The following is a 16,798-nucleotide window of genomic DNA, read 5'->3' as shown; positions in this document are numbered from 1 at the left end:
CGCCGTCCGTCTCGCGCGGGCCGCCGGGAGGTCGCGGTGCTGCGGGCCCGGTGTGACGGCGGCCCCGCGTGCGAGGTAACAGCGGCCACCGGGAGCCTCGGCCCTGCCCGGCCCTGCCCGGCCGGCGCCATCCCCGCCGTTCCTCCCGCGTGCTCCGAGCCCCTGCGGAGCCGCCGAATGACTTCTGTCCCCGTGTACTGTCCCGCCCTGCTGGGCAGCGCTCCCAGGGCCACCGGGAAGTGATCCCGAAACCCAGCGGCTTCTCCCCGGCTCCGAGAGAGCGAGCGCCCGCGGGTGTGTTGTGAAGGAGGCTTTCCCGTGGGATGGCAGGCGGGCTGGAACAGGCTAGCGAGTGGGATCCCGTTACCCGCTAGCTGAAGGTCTGCAGGGACCTTCCAGAACCCTGTCGGGAGACGCGTGTGCCTGGGGAAACGTCCTTTAGGAAAAAAGTCTGCTTCCCGGTAGAGCTCTCAGAGCGGCAAGGAGTAAGCAAGCGTTGATGCTCAGGCTGTCCTACTGAGATATTTGACTGAAATGTAGGACACCAAATAAGAGCCTCTCTGCAAATCATTTTCCGGGCATCTTTTACTAGATCTTCGCCTTTCCTGTAAAAGTGCGCAGATTTGGCAATTGAAACTGTGGAAATTTAAAGTCTGGTAACTAATCCATAATTTTCAATTGTTTTTACAGATGAGTGATCTCGTGCAGTTTCTCCAGAACTGTTTCCACTGGTAGAATGTCATCAGATCCTTTGCTTTGAGTTGGCGTTTCAAATCTATTCATGAGATATTAGCAGAAATGAATAATAAAATAAGTTATTTGTTACATACTGTTAGATGTGTACATAGGTACAGTTCTGTGCTCCCTCCCAAATCTTCAGCCGCAACAAGAAAACACATTTTATGGATTGGCAGATACAGGGATCCCTTAGGAAATGTGAACCTCGGGAAATTAATTTTAAATACTTTGCCTTCTCTGTATGGATCGTCTCTTCGATCTCTATCTCAAAAAACAGATGTTTATAGCACAGGTGCAGAGGCTTTGGTGACAGAGAAGGCTTCCCAGAGCTCCTTGGAAGTTGACAAGTTGGATGATTCTGGGAGCTTCAAGCCGAAGCATGTAGAGGATCGTAGTGACCCATTCTTTACCAGTCTCCAGAATTGCACCTGTCCTTGCGATGCGCTGGACTTGGCTTCAGAGGCAGCTGTTTCCATTAAGCACTACACAAACTCTTTAACCATGGCCTGGAGGCTCTTCAAAAACCTGTCGGAAGAGCAGCAGCGCTACGAGAAGCAGCTGATCTTTGAGCACCCGGAGTTCGCGAGGCTGTGCCAGCAGCTGCTGCGCGACGCGCGCAGGATGACGCGCGGGGACCTGGTGTTCAGCCTGCACGCCCTGGTGAACCTCGGTGTGCCGCAGAACACGCTCCTCGTCCAGACCTTGGTGAGAGTGTGCCAGGTAAGTATGAAAATCCTTCTAAATTTGGGCTGAATTGCCAGTGGGTAATTCTGGGAAGCTGTGCAGCGTCAGAGAAAGTTGGGTTACATCCCCGGTTTAGTCTGATGCTTCATGGAAACAGTTCCCACAGTTCATTTGTGTGTGCTTCTAATTTCTCTGACTTTTGAAACCACTGCCTTACTTCAGATTTAACACAGAGGGTAAGTCTCAAAAATCATTACCCATTTCAAATCAAATAAGTTTGACTGATGTGAGTCCTTGTTGGCTCTTCAGAATTAAAGTTCGTAAATTGACTTTTGATGGGGAAAAGAAAATGGCAGGTACAGATTAAGAGTGGCCAGTTTTTCTTTTCTGGAACTTTTACTGGTTTGAAGTAATCTGACATTGTCAAAACTTTTAACAGGAGAAGCTCAATCAACTTGATAACCGATGTGTCTCAGTTTTGGCAACTACTTTAGCAGGGATGGATAAAGACAAGAATGTGAGCGCTCTTCAAGCTGGATTACAGTGAGAAAAATATATCTTTTGTGTGCTCTTCATATTTAAATGTTGCTTGAATGCATGTCTGTTAGAAATCATCAAGGGTATGTCTGCACATAAAGTACATTCTGTGGTTTTAGGATTTAAGTGATCACATGAGGTAACTGTGTTAGACAGTGAATTTTGGCACTGTCGTTGCAGTTTCAAGGAGGAGGGCTTCCAGTGGTAAAGGGTTCTAGACTGGTCCACGGGGGACTGTGTTATGACTGCAGCTCCACCAGTGTCCTTTCTTTGTGATGCTGATCAAGTCCCTTCACATATCTATCCCTTATTCTTCTGGATGCAGACAGGAGATAATGAGACTATATTATTTAGGGTCCTGCCTGATTTTTCATGAGGAAAAACATTGTTTAACAGCCTGGGAATATTTTCTTGCAGTTTAGTAAGTGGAAATTCAGATGAAGACTAGTTGTGTCCAGCAAGTCCCTCTGTGTAGTGATTTATCAGAATAATTTTTTTTGGCTTTTTTTCTGGGCCGGGGCAATTTATGTGTATAAAGCAATGTGCTCACTCCCATGAGATTGGTTTTACTCAGGCTGTCAGAAAATTTACATAGATTAGATTGAACTTGTATCATGTTCTGCTGTGAGAAAGTGGATGTGATACCCAAAAAGCAAGTTCTCCTGGAAGTTCTTAAAAGTTGGTGGAAAGCTGTGGAGTCCCAACTACTGTTTTCTGTCCTGATGTCTGGAGCTCTGGCCCATTTGCAGGGATGAATTTCAGACCAGTGCAGTGCCTTAGAAAGCGATGCTTCATATTTTTGTAGGTATGTTTACCTGTGCAGATATATTTAAGGGTGGTTCAGACATAACAATTACAATACCACCCACTTTTCTGGGTCAGAAAAGGATGTGCTAGGAGTGCACCTTCATCTTGTGCATATGATCTCTGTGTTACCTCCTTCTGTTCAGCCCACAGCCCTGTTTGGTTTTATTCCTCACTTGCATCCAGTTGTTGTCTGTGTCTGTTCCTGAGTTTCCTGTCTGTTTCAGAACTTGCCTGCACACTGATAATTTAAATATAAAAATGTGCAGTTTTCTTTTTCTGCAGAAGGGAGTTCCTTGAGGCTTAACAGCAGTCATATTTGTATTGTCACATGTGCAGTCTGGTCAGGTGCCCCTGCTATTAACAACAGTCATCTATAAGGATTAGCATTAAGAAAGCATTTATGATTGTTTCCATGTGTAAAATATCTGTGCTGCAGCTATGTCATGTAGAGTTATGTCAGCATTTAAAAAAAGCAAGATGAGAGAGGAGCAGGGAATTACAGCTTTAACTTGGGGGGGTACATCAGTGAGGAAGAATGGGGTACTTACCTATTTCTTCTGAAATGAGAAGAGCTCTTTGTGTGTGTTTCTCCATCAGGTTACTAGTGGAGCAGCGCATTTCAAGTATCAGAGACATCTTTATTCTGCAAAACCTGATGAAATGCCTGGGAAAAGACGTTCCAGTTTTTCTGAAAAAGAAATTAACGGTAAAGTTAGTTGGAGGTTCTCATTTTTACTCCCACAAAGCCTGTGTTTTTGCATTATGTATAAATTGTGTATGGTTCTTTGCAGACACTGAAAGAGAAAATATAATAGAAAGGTAACTGTATTTGCTGTATGCATCATAGTCCAGCTACATCTGTAGGAAGAACTTCTATTTAGAGGCTGGTAACAAAAGGAGCTGAGGCAGTAAACAGCAATGCCCTCACCTCTTTAGGTCAGCCACAAGGTGTTACATAGAAGTGCTTACAGGCTGTTTCCTGATTCCCTTGCCCAGGCTGTGACTGAGGATAAGGTGACAGAAAACTGTGATGGGGCTGTACAGTTACTGGTTGGAGTGAGATGCCAGAACTCCCCAAGCTCATGGTTTTGTTTTCCTGTGTATGGGATAGGTCCTCTGGGAAATACAATGGCTGGGAGCAGGCTGTAGGTGTTAATGGCAGGGTGTACTGGGTTTTGTCCCCTGATTTAAAAAACCCTTTTGGAAACCTTTCAAACAGGACCTGCTAGTGTTTTCATCACATAACTGAAGGGATCTGACATTAGATGTTTTAATAGCATTCATGAAACATCATAAAACTAAGAGGAAAATAACATTGGCATTTGTTAACTAAAGGGAGCACTTAATTTTGTGAGCCCACAGGGTGCTGTTTTTTTACAGGGCAATTTCTTATAATAGATGCATTTTGTATTTAACCTCTGATATGTATATAGTAAAAATACTGTATTTTAACAGCCAGTAGGTTTGTAGGTTTGTTTTTACTGTCAATCTAATGATGGCTTTGATAAATGAAATCTCCTTTCTGGCATCAGAGCTGACCTTCTCTGCCTCAGTGCATGTTTGTAGCTGGGTGTTTGTATAAAACACAGGCCACTCACATACTGTTGAATCACTTTGGAGGCTTACAGATTTTATGCATGTGCAAAACCATAATCAGACTACTATGAATTTTTAAGTTAACTGTATCTGGTTTATTTCTGCTACTTTCTCAAGAGTTGGTAGAAGATGAGTATTTACAGTTATTTGCAAGTGATCTTTACTGAAACTTCTTTCTTTTAAAATAGCAATATAAAGGCAAATTGCTGGAAACTTGTGTAGTGAGTGACACGTTTCTAGAGCACTTGACCTGCTATAATTGTGTATTAAGAAATTTACAGTAGTTATTATATGCTTTTACTGGTTTTTTGCTTCTTTTTCTTTCCTGTAAATCTGAACTAAGGACATTGGGAAAGTTTGGGTGATAATGTCTTCACCAGAAAGCAATTATAATATACCTGAAGAATGAAGGATTTAATAAACTCTGGTTCACTTTAGATGGCCGTTGTGAGAGAAATAGACAGTTTGACTTTTCCGAATGCTCTGCGTATGTTTTTGGCTCTTTCTGCAATGAATTATTGTTCCCTTCCAGTCCTGAATCCCTGCAGTAAAAAGATCCAGGGTAAGAAAAAATACGTTAATTAAATTTCCCTTCCTTATACCAAATTCTTCCTAATTATTGTCTCATCTCCCTTTTCTGATTTCCTTTAAAATTCAGGAAACATCTTTGTTTTACAGGACATTATAGTTATGTGGAGCCATTTGACAAGCAGCAGGACAAGAAAATTATTGATCAATAATAAAAGCAAATAGCTCTTGTCATCTCTGCCCTTCTCAACCTTTATCTGGTTTACATGTTTTTCTTTACATTTTTTTCTGTACACAGGATTTAAGAAAAAGAGTTTAATTTTAGCAAGGAAAAGCAATTCCAAATAAAATTTTATAACAAATCTGAATTGGAAATCAACAAATTACAGGATGGATTGGTGACTTAGTGTGATTAGTTGGTAAACCAAAGGGAATAATAGCATTTCCTTGATTACTGGATTTAATTATTGAGTACTTCTTAATAAATAATTAACCTCATGCTGTAGCCCATAAAAATATTGAATGAAAGCTAATGCTTTCACCTCTCTCTATAGCTTCCCAATAAATTGCTTAAGTATATGTGGTCAGTATGTGTTGATTCATGCTTAAAATACATAAGAATTTGTGTCTCAAAAAGCATTAAGGTAGCAAAATAGCATTCTTAGTAGAAATGACCCAGAAGCATTGAGACTGCTTGTACAGTCTTTATTTGTTCTGGTCGTTCATATATAATAGGGTACAATGTTTAATTGCACATCCTGGCTTCTCCCACAGGACTTTCACCACACCCAGCACACAGACCTGCTGGCATACCCACAGGGAGCAGTGACTTTCTTCAACATTTCTTTAGTGCATGCTGAAAATCAAAAATCCTAGAACAGAAGACATCCTGGGAACATTCTTTTTATTTATTTTGTTAATTTGTCCCCTTTTGCTGGTTATTGTAGCTTGATTCTGGCCCAGTTTGGTTTCTTCTGTCTCTGAGTTTCTTAATGTGTTTTAGCTCAGTTGAGCTTTGCCTAGCTAGTTGCAGTCAGTCTTCCACAGTTTCTCATTGTATTTTTCCCTCCTCCATCCATTAACCAAACTTGCCACAAGGTCTCAATGTCTTCAACCTACAGCTCCCATTGCTTTTTATCATTTGCCTTTCTTTGATCTTTTGTTACAGAAAACGTCCATGATGTTTCATTTCGGCAGCTAATTCTCATTCTGGAAGCTTGTCACACTCTCAAGTACCGTAATGTAAAACTGTTTTCAGCATTAGCAGACTATGTTAATTCTACTTCCTACCTTTGGGACAAAAGACAGGTAAAATTTGGAGACCAAATAATTTATCTCAGTACTAACAGAGTATTTGATGCTTCCATCTTACCTTTCTTCATGTTTGTCCTTGATCTTTAGGGAACAAATGTCTATGAATAGCAATCTGATGAAACTGATAGCTGTATTTTTTTAAAATGCTGTTCTATGTATTGATAAGTAAAGAAACAAAAGTTTTGAAAAATTTGCTTTCATTAAAAATGTATTCTATGAAATCAGCAGGTAGGATCAATTTCACTGGTTTCCTTGACTTATAAAACTATCTTTTCTTTTAGATTATCCTTTTTCTCTCTGCCTGTGAGACACTTGCCTTTCAGCCTACTGAGTTGCTGGATATTTTTGCTGAGAAGATGATAGAAGACCCTGATTTCCTTAACTTGAAAAACCTTTTGATTGTTCTTCGAGTGTATTCACGACTCAACCATGTTCCCCGAGTCCAAAAGCAGTAGGTTTTCATTTAGAGTGCTTGATAATATGTTACATAGTCATTACAGAGTAATGTAATGCAACTAGTACTTAATTTTATTTGTGAAAGAGCTCATAATCCTGTTTCATTCATCTGTAAGGTAAATTGCTGTGTTTTTTCATATTTTTTCTAAATACAATTTTTTTTCTCTTAACTGAAAGACTAATCAGGTTCTAGACTGACCAGGCTACTAAATCTGTTGATAGGTAGCTGTATCCTCAAAGTAAGAATCAAATAATAATGTTAGATAACACAAAATACAACTATACAAGATAATAAAGATTTCTAAATTATGTTTTTTGTTTGAAATATGTATTTTATGTAGCCTTATTTGTGTACTTAAATACTTTTCTTCTCCTTTTGGAAAAGGTTTTTTGAGACTCTTCATAGCTGCTTGAATAAGTACCTGCCTCAGATTTCCTACACAGAACTATTGAAGGCAGTGTATTCACTTGGCATCTTAGGATATCTTCCTCACCATGCACTTGATGAGCTGCTGCAAAAGGACAGCAAGGATGAACTTGCACTGTCAGGTCAGACCTTACTTTGTCATGTTTTTGTTTTAAACAGGATGTCTGCCTGTGTATGTAATTTGTTGTAATTGTGTTAAAAGATTAGAAATTAAAAAACGCGAGCATGATTAATATTAAATTTGAAGTCCTCAGACAGAGTTAATGTAGTGATGGTGATCTGAGTGATCTGGGTCTGCACTAAGGAATCAGGCTTATTGTCTTGGGCCCCATGGTGGCAACAGTTTAACAATAGGTGTGCACTTAAACATAGGAAGTCTTAACCTTTGCAAACTAACTGTAGTACCTGGAGTCATGAGTAAAAGTGGGATTTGGAATGCTCTGAGTTACAATGAAGTCCTTGGAACGGTCTGTAAAAGAATTTGGTTTCCATGTTACAATTTTGTACAGCTAGTAGAGTAGTCAAGTGGAATTTGCTATGCTAGAACAGACTATAAATGATAATAAAATGAAAAATTCTGCAAGATGATATATTGTATGTAATACTTTTTGTATCCTTTTTCAGATGATCTTAAAGAACAAAACACAGTAATGCTTGACACTGTGAAAACATGTATGGAACTTGACAGCCCTTCTTTCACAAAGCCTGCATTTGTGCTCACTGAGAGTTTGTCCTCATTAGTATCTCTTAATCTCAGAAAGGCTCAGGAGGCACTGATAGAACTTCTGGGAGATGAGAACATGTTTCAGCAAAACGTTCAGCTGCCATACAGATATCATATTGGTATGAAACAATATTGCTGCCATATTATTTTTAATATGGATTTATAATCTCCAAAATAATAAGATGGTAATAAATTTGCATAGGGTGCAAGTGATTAAAAGTTTAACAGTTTGAAGATATAATCTTTTAACAAATGATGTCATTGATTGGTGATTCTACTTTTAATGATGCTTCTGTTGAAGTTTTTAAGTCCATTTACAAGAAGTTTTATGACTTCTCTTGTTTACAAAACTGCTTTGGACTCTTTTTCAGGTATCAGCAAGCAGATGTTAATTGTACATAAATCCTATGTGGCCAAATTCGAGAGAGTTGACATATTAGTACCAAATCATGTTAGAAAAGAAGCCAAACATCAGCTGCCTTTTTTTCCTCTTTCCTTCTTTTTTGTTCTCTTGTTTCCTCCCTGAAGTTCTGGCTAAGATTTAGGCTGCACTTTCCTGTATTAAATGGGATATGTTTTCTTTTGGTTTCTCTTACATTTTGATATTGCCTTTTGTTTTTTCTTATTTTTTGCCAGCCACCCAGCTTACCAGTTTTTCTGTAGTAGCAATAATTTTATTCCTAAATATTTCTAATGAAGAATTGGTTTGCAGGAAAATCTGAGTGGCATGACAGACTGCGATCAAAAGTAGTTTCTTTAAATTATGATTTCACTCCATAAACTTAAATCTGCAGTTTCCAGAAACAAATTTATTTTTTTCTTGAGATGGGCAAGCTATAACTTTTTATATTCATTGAAGGGAGGGAAAAGCTATCAGTAATAATTCAATTATTAGAGAACAGCATTTAGAAACAGACCAGTGATGGTGTTGATTAACTTTTTGAAACGAGCTGTTAATTTGAAAACAATTGGAAAAATTAATGTGTTCAAATGACAACATTAATTTTAACCTCTTGCAGAGTTAAATGTTTTGTTGTTTTGTTTTCAGATTTTGAAATCAGAATGGATTCAGACAGGAAGAAAGTACTCCCCATAGCTGCAACAGATGATCATCCTGATTCACGTGTTCAGAGGTGTCTTTTTTTGACTGCATATTTTTTCTAGCATGATAGTTTCATTTGCATGTATCCCGTCCAGTTACTTCTTTGATTCACTGATTTGAAGAAGCAAAGTAGATAACTCAGTTGTTATCTGTGCTCACTGGAATATCCAGAAGTTGCCATGACAGTGCAAAGCAACAATTCATCCAGCTTGATACCTCCTTCTAACAAGGGCTAACACTTAACGTTTCAGAGAATGAGGCAGGAAACATCACAGTGATCTGATACTCTTGTAATGAATGCAGATAACAATTTTTATAAAAGTATTTGTCTGATTAAGCGTTCAGTTATTCTCTCAAGTCTCCAAAAATTTGCATCTCAGTGATATGTTATGGCAGTCAGTTCTACTACTGAAATATAATTTGAATAAAAAGGATCATCATATCCACATTTTAGGTGATTAATTTAATCTTGTGTGGAAGACTGACCTCTCAGTTACTGAAGCAGGACATATATCATTTAAGTAATGCTTAAGCAGAATTGGGTAATACTTAACATTTATGTGTTGGATCACTGCACAGCAATGTATTTTGTACAGTTTGCTTTTTGATAAAAGGAGAGCTAGTGAATTGTGTAACAGAAATCAGTGTTCCAAGACATTCAGCTTTCCTCACCCTTCCAAATCGGTTATTATGGGAGGAAGTGACTGATTCTGTATATGATTAGCGAAGGATCAAAGTAAAGCAGAATCTGTCAATGAAGAATGTTGAGTGATCTATTTCCTTCTCACTGTGGGAGAAGTGGAGATCTAAGTACCTAAATCTGCTGTAGGTATTTGGGTAGATGCTGGTACTTGTGTGAAGCTCATGGAACAAAAGAGTCAAAATGACTTAAACCTGAAGAAGGAAGAATGACACATGTATTCTGCAGTACTAAAGAACATCATCGAATCATTGTCTTATAAATTATTATTCTGCATTTGTACAGTGAAGTCTTCCCTACTCTCCTTGGTTGCAGGTTGGCTTTTCTGTTTGCTCCTGTGTCTGCCTTCTGTCTGGGTACAACACACCCCCAGGGGAAGCTGGCAATGAAGAAGCGGCATCTAAATAAATTGGGCTACCATGTGATTCTGGTGAGAAGAGCCCTGTGACTGTCTCTGTTTCAGTGCTGTTAGCAGCACAGTGATGAGTGTGTTTGGTAGATCAGGCCTTGTTCTACGAAGCATGAAGGTTCACCAGGAATGGTGGGCTTTGTCCAAAGTGGAATTCGTGCATCATTTCTAGTTAAAGGGTAGTGGTGCTGTCACTAGGGAGAAGAGAAGAACTCTAGAGGACAAGCTACTACTTACCATTATCAGTAAATAAACAGCTGAGAGGAAAAAAAATCAAGCCACAAATTGCTTTGTACCTGAGAAACTTGTGTGTCTTTGGCTTATTTCCCTGATTTTTATAGACTCAGTGATTCAAGTGAACTCGTTTTGGGTGAACAAACTTCCTGTGACCTTCTCATTGCTAAGTGTTTGGTTTGTAGGACAAAGTAGTTTGGACAATAGAAATAATGTACCCTGTCCTTTTACTTTCTTACAGATCCAGAACAGGAAGTTTCAGGAAATGAAAAGTGAAGATGCAGTTGCATTTTTGAAAAGAAAAATTTATTCAGATGATGTTTTCTCTTTTCCTGAAACAACTGTGTAGGATAATAATTAAAATAAACGAAGAGTTTTGGGTCTCCTGATTTCTCTTTTTTTGTGTAATTACTGTAAGGATTTTAACAGAAGAGATAAATAGTTTTATACACAACTGCCTGCTCCACCATATTACTGAGTAAGAAAAGTTTGTGAAATGAACACTGCCTGCTGATAGTAGGGGCTTTCTTTTGTGGAGCAGATTTTCTTTAGTGGAAGGAAATAATTGATCCAAAAAGCACTCTGACAGCTATTGCTGTTACAATGCCTTAATTTAATCTGCTTCCCCTCCTGCGTGCCCATAGTCAAATTTCTCTCTTGAGCTGGGCCAGGGAAAAGATATAACTGTTTCAAGTGCTGTTGGAACCTGGCCTATAAATGGGCACTAGAAGGATTTCCTCTCAACTATATAGTTCTTTATGCAGAATTATATATGGTAAATCAGTAAATAACTAAGCCTAAGTGGTATATTAAAAGATCCAGCCATGTGCAAACTTTCTGAAAAAGTCAATCTCACTCAGTTTTCAGAAGTTTAGGCCAGTAATGGTCTCATTTGCTGTGTGCTTTTTCTTTTGAACCCTTTGCTTCACTGCTACTGTAGTAGATTTTCATGTTTCTCACTGCAAGAGCAGAGATCTGCTATGTCTGTATAAGCTCCACAGCTTATAAAAGCTATTAGTAGCTCCGAAGCTATTCAAAGAGGTGTTGCAATACTCAGATTTGTTCATTACACCCTGTGATGCATCTCCACTGACCTGTTACATAGTGGTCCAGTTATGCTGGCAGAGCTCTAGAACTGCAAAGCAGCGTTGGACCTTTGATAGGAAGGAGCAGAGAGAACTGATACATCTTTTTCTGTTCTTGGTAACATGTAACTGACCAAACCCATTTTGTTCTTCTGGAGTTGCTCAGGTTGCTAACAGCTTCTTGTTTCTGAGGCATAATCAGATCTTCACTTAAAATTTTGCTGTACCACAGTCACAGGCCCATGGGCATGAGGGGAAGCAGGGATACAGCAGTACTTTCTTACAGTGACTGTGTGCTACCTAACCGTGGTGCCCTTGCTTCACTTGCTAAACTACAGGCACTGTGTTCTTTGTCTTTCTGAAGTAGCATGGACACGTGGTTAAGGTACTACAATGGTGATACAAAAAAAGGTATTACAGTAATGAAATAACGTGGAAAGAAACAATATGCTTAGAAAAATTTACTGCCCAAATTTTTATGGAACATGCAGATAGAATATAGTGCATATTTATGAAAGAAGCAGTGCAACCAGAGCAGCATGGTCACCTCTGGTATAAAAAGCAGAAGAGCTGTTCAGCATTTCAGTCTCTGAAATGCAGCACATGCAGAAAAACAGATTTGAGGCAACTGTAAAACTTAACAGCCAGAGCAGAGGTCATTTGCTTGACTTGATGAGAAGTTTGTTATGCTCCCTTTCTGGATCTGCTTTAAGGAAGAACTGTCTGTGAAGCAGGCTGGCCAGTGCCATTCTGCTGTTCTGGGCTGGACTCATGGTCCCAGCCTGCACTGGAGGATGTCTGAAATACTCTGTGCTGGAGGGCCAGGTAGCACACAGAGCTGTGTTTGAGAAAGTACTCGGTGCTGCTCAAGCTGGAAAACTGCAAACCAGCACTCTGGTGCCAGCTGTGGCTCTTGCCTGGGCTGGGGAGCTGCTTCCTCCAGCTGCTCTGAGCTTTTCAGTCAGGTCCTCAGTTGCAGGTATGTAAATTCAGAGACAACACAGGCAGGGGTCCCAGCAGCCTGGACAGAACTAACCACCAGTGGGCACAAAATGGCACACCATGTTCTTAAATTAGCTATTCACTATATATTCTTTCTTAAACACGCTGTGAGTAGGTGAAAACTTACACAAGCAGTGTGGAAGTATAGTAGTCTGCCATAAGGACCACCTTGCTTACTAAAGTTTCTTACTCTATGCTCTCTCAAGAATTTATGTCATCTACACTGATTCAGAGTTCCAAGCAGTATGTAGCTGCTGCCAGAAACTTCAGAACTGTGGGTTTCTTGGATCTTTACGTATGCTTGAAAACTAGTCTGCTGAAAATATTTCCCAGGTTTTTTAGATGCCCAATTCATGTGGTAAGGAAGATCTACTCCCTGTCCTGTGTATTACAATCTATATTTAAAATACCATTCTCGTCTCCTGAATCAGTATTAAAATTAGTGGGAGACTCATAATGAAGAGCAACAATAATTATTTTGTGTCTGTAATTATGGGGTTTGTCACTGCATGGAGTGCTTGGTGTGAAAGGTGCAAATTCCCCTTTTTAAGCCAAACAGGTACAAAATGGATGATTTTAGCTGACCTGCCAATGAGGCTAACTGGAGATGCAAGCAGCATCTTTTCCTATCATTTTCACAGTCTTCCTGCAGATTCAGGAACATAACCTTTATTCACACCTGAACACTTTGTAAGTGCAGTGGCTGGAAATTGTATCTCAATGAGGAGTGAGAAACAAAAAAGCTGTATATGACTTTATTTCATACAGCCCATGGATGTATCCTATGAATGGATGGAACCCAGACACTTGCTGTGATGTTTGACTGATTAAAGGTATTTCAAGGCTGTATTGAATCTGTAGCAAGCCAAGGTTTTCAACTCCATGTGAAATGAAAAATAGGTAATTCATTGAATAAACTAAATTGCTGAAGCAGGGTGGGGAGGGGGGTTTTCAATTAATAGAAGGCTTATTAAAGAAAGTATAGGGCTTAGAGTAATTATATATCTATGACTTAAAGACAGGGGACTCAGCTGCACTAAGCAACCATTTATTTGACCAGACCCTCATAGGAAGGCATTATATTTTATTCCTGGGACACAAAGAAGTCAGAAAAGTAGAAGTATATCTTTCCTTCATTCTGAGCTGGACTTCTGGACTTCAGTATTTGTCCTGCCAAGCTCAAAGAAACGAGTACTGCCTTTTATGATTCCTGGTTTTTACATGCTGCTTTCTGTTAGGCATTATTTCATTCATAAATTTTGTCTTATTACAAAACAGTAAAATGCCATGGTAAAGCTGGATTATTTTGTCATTTTTTTCCTTGAGAATAATATACACTGTTCATCCTGTTTAATCTCTGCATCATCAGAAGGCTACACATACAAAAGGATGACAAGATTAGATCACTGTCATATATCATACAATCAAAAAGAAAACACTGAGAGAAGGATTTACAAATGTAAGTTATATAGGAAATTTCAGAGGCCTGAGGAACCATGTTAAGCATTGCAGGATATGTGAACAGATCTAAAATGAAAGCAAGAAACAGTCAGAAGATGTGGGCTGCAAAGGTCAGGAAGGTACTTGCATTAACAAAAAATAAACTGAGTGAAATGAAACAGATTTTGTGAAGTAATGCAAAGTGAGAACAGTGAGTCTTTGCAAAAACAAATATTCTCCATAAACAGCTGGATTTGCAGACCCTGATGATCCGTAGTTCTCTCCAGTTTGGATTTCCTCATGTTTAAAACCACTTTTGAACCCTAACTCTAGCCTTCTCAGGGTATGAAATATTCTGACCATTCATTTCACAAGAAACATACAGGAACTCTCTTTAAAATTTCCACCTTGGTCTCAAAATGATAAAGATATTCATAAGTGACTGGGAAAGAGTTCATTGCAAGAGTGTAATTTTTGTTAAGAAATTATAACCTAAATAAACTGGATCTTGATTTAAAGACTGTTTCTCGGGTATTGTAGCAGTTTCTACATGGACAAGAGGTTGAGTAATGCTTTGTATGCAGAGACCTAGAGATGTGGCTCTGGTTAATTGGTAAAGTGAAGAAAATACTAAGACTTCCCTCTAACTGGCTTCCCCCCCTGCCCCCTCTGGTCATTGCAGTAAGTATTGTTGTATATTGCCATTTGTTATCATTGAGCTGTTATCTTTGCACACAAATATCAGTGCATGTAAACTCGCATGAACAAGGTTCCAGTTTCAATATCTCTTTGCTGATCGGAATTAAAGTAGAACTGCAGGTATTTTGCAGAGCTCAAAAAAGGTGGAACATTCACTCCTAGGTGAAATGTGCTGGAATTAGTTATTTCAGAACAAAACCAGAGCCATAGTTATCTGATGGTTTTGACATGCATAATTTTAAAGGGACTATGCTACTTAAGCATAGGTTTTACTGAACATGTAAATCTTGTGGTATCAGGGTTTTTTGCTATAGTAGCCACAGCAGTTTTAGTAGTCTTTCATCTCTTTTAACTGATGCAAATATAATGGAATTCTGACCTATGTTTAAAATCAGTCAGTTTAAAATTAGTTGTAGCAGTTCCCCCTTTTCCAGTATTTCTGGGCAACAACAGTATAAAGTGAAAATATATGAATGTGGTGGCAATTGTAAATAGCCACCCAGAAATAATAAGAAGGAGAAATTGTATTTGTCTGCAGCAAAAGTCCTTGTGTCCACAGATAACCAGTGAGCTTTGGTTTCATCCTGTTTCCTCTCTCCAAAAATGCTCCTGTGAGTACTCCAGTAATATTGTTGCCATGGCACCTATTAAAACCTAGATAAACTCTTGTTCTATGAAGCAAGATGAAGTTGTTTTTTTTTTATAAACAGGAGATTTTATTTTCACTTTTCACGGCTATAAATAAGGGACTCTATTCATACCTACACACGGGGGCATTTTTTTATTGAGCATTCCTGATTCTTGAATAGGCACCATAGTTTATTCTTATCAGTTCAATCCACAAAGGGTGCTACTGAAATCTTCTGTGTTTCCTCGTTTGACTTTGATGGTACAGATTCTGCTGCACGTAAGATGTCACCTGTACTCAGTCACGGCCTAGAAAGGTGGGGAAGTCTGTGGGGACTGGGGAAAGGGAGAGCGGCTCCTCAGTTGGTTTAGATTAAAGTCAGGGCACTACAGCAAATATACACCAGCTGAGTGTAAAAAACTTCAAGTGTTAAGTGAGCACGGTTTTGTCGTTCCTCAGTAGGGAGCAGCTGGTGAATTGGCCTCTGACTGCACAGAGGCTGGTGTAAATAGCAACAATTGTCACTGAAATCTAGATTTGTGCTGACACAAATGAGATATGATTCAGAAAATATACAATGGTCTGTTGTGGAGGAGCCCACATTTCAAATGTCATTCACATAATAAAAGACTATTTAATCTTTAAAAATATGTATCTTGAAGACCAATACTGGGCAGTCATTTGCCCTTTGTGATTGCTCAGCCGTTAGATATCAAATTTATCAGAACAGCAGTTCCTTGACACACAGAACTCTCCATAAAAGACAAAAGAAACCTACACACTGCATTGTATGGGGCAGAAAGAGGGCAAACATTTGTATTTCTTGGTTTAGAATATGCTTAATTTTTCCAGTTAAAAATTTGTCCCAGGAACATGCTAACTTCTAAATGAATCTTCTACCTGGGTCACTTCTGTATAAATGTAAGGAACAAGATGGAGAGCTGAAAAGTAAAGCAGACAAAAAAAAATGTGTTTGAACATTTGGTCTGTATCAGTCTGTGCTCAAGGAGCAGTACAAAATAGCGAATGCCTCACTGATGTTAGCAAGAAGACTTTCTTCTCAGAAGGCAGTAATCCCCCAGAAAGGTAGTACTGAGGAGGATGAAGGTGGGTTTGATTTCTGCTGATGCAGAATTAAAAAAGAACTTTCCAAAATTTCTGCTGTAGGTTTGATACTCATTTGCTGAACCTAATAACTCAGTATTTGATGGGGGAAAGGAGTACAATGAAGTTATCAAAACCCCTCTGAACAGAGATAAAATGATCTGACACTAAGGTAGTAGTCAGAGACATGGGGAATCTGACTTCAGCTCGCTGCTTGCCGCTGCTAATCTATCTTCTCACAGGAAAGGCACTGGTAAGGTCCTTGGGCACACCCAGATTCCTGCTGTCCTGCACCTATCTCGTTAGTGCATGACTCCAAGGAATGTCTTGTTTGGCAGCAGAGGCACAGTTCCAGCACAGCCAGGTGTCTGTGTTCCCTGTCTGTATACTGAGGGTGCCCCCATGTTGAGTTGCTTGGATTTATAAGCTCTTCCAGGCAGAGTTGGCTGATGTTTCAGATCCACTCCTTATACAAAGAGTAGGAACAGTTCAGACATGAGAGTGGACAAAGCCTTGGCTGCCTTTGCTGAAGAGTCCCAAAGCTTGTGACCAATGCAAGCCATGTCAACAGCCTTACTGCAAAC

The 16,798-nt window shown here is 39.3% G+C and overlaps 1 protein-coding gene across 1 annotated transcript; it reads left to right on the top strand.

Moving 5' to 3' along the window:
* Positions 1-56: 56 nt before the first annotated feature.
* On the top strand, positions 57-10,645 carry FASTKD2 (FAST kinase domains 2). The gene is made up of 12 exons (XM_062498342.1): positions 57-75; positions 691-1,458; positions 1,862-1,965; positions 3,364-3,472; positions 4,801-4,924; positions 6,059-6,198; positions 6,486-6,655; positions 7,046-7,209; positions 7,712-7,930; positions 8,860-8,944; positions 9,929-10,043; positions 10,498-10,645. Exons 2-12 carry the CDS (start codon positions 799-801, stop codon positions 10,603-10,605), a joined length of 1,998 nt encoding a protein of 665 aa, XP_062354326.1. The 5' UTR covers positions 57-75; positions 691-798; the 3' UTR covers positions 10,606-10,645.
* Positions 10,646-16,798: the final 6,153 nt, after the last annotated feature.

Source organism: Cinclus cinclus, chromosome 9 (assembly GCF_963662255.1).
Source record: "Cinclus cinclus chromosome 9, bCinCin1.1, whole genome shotgun sequence".
NCBI classification, from domain to species: Eukaryota; Metazoa; Chordata; class Aves; order Passeriformes; family Cinclidae; genus Cinclus; species Cinclus cinclus.
Note: the sequence above shows the minus strand (reverse complement) of the source record. Positions and strands in the feature narration are given on the sequence as shown.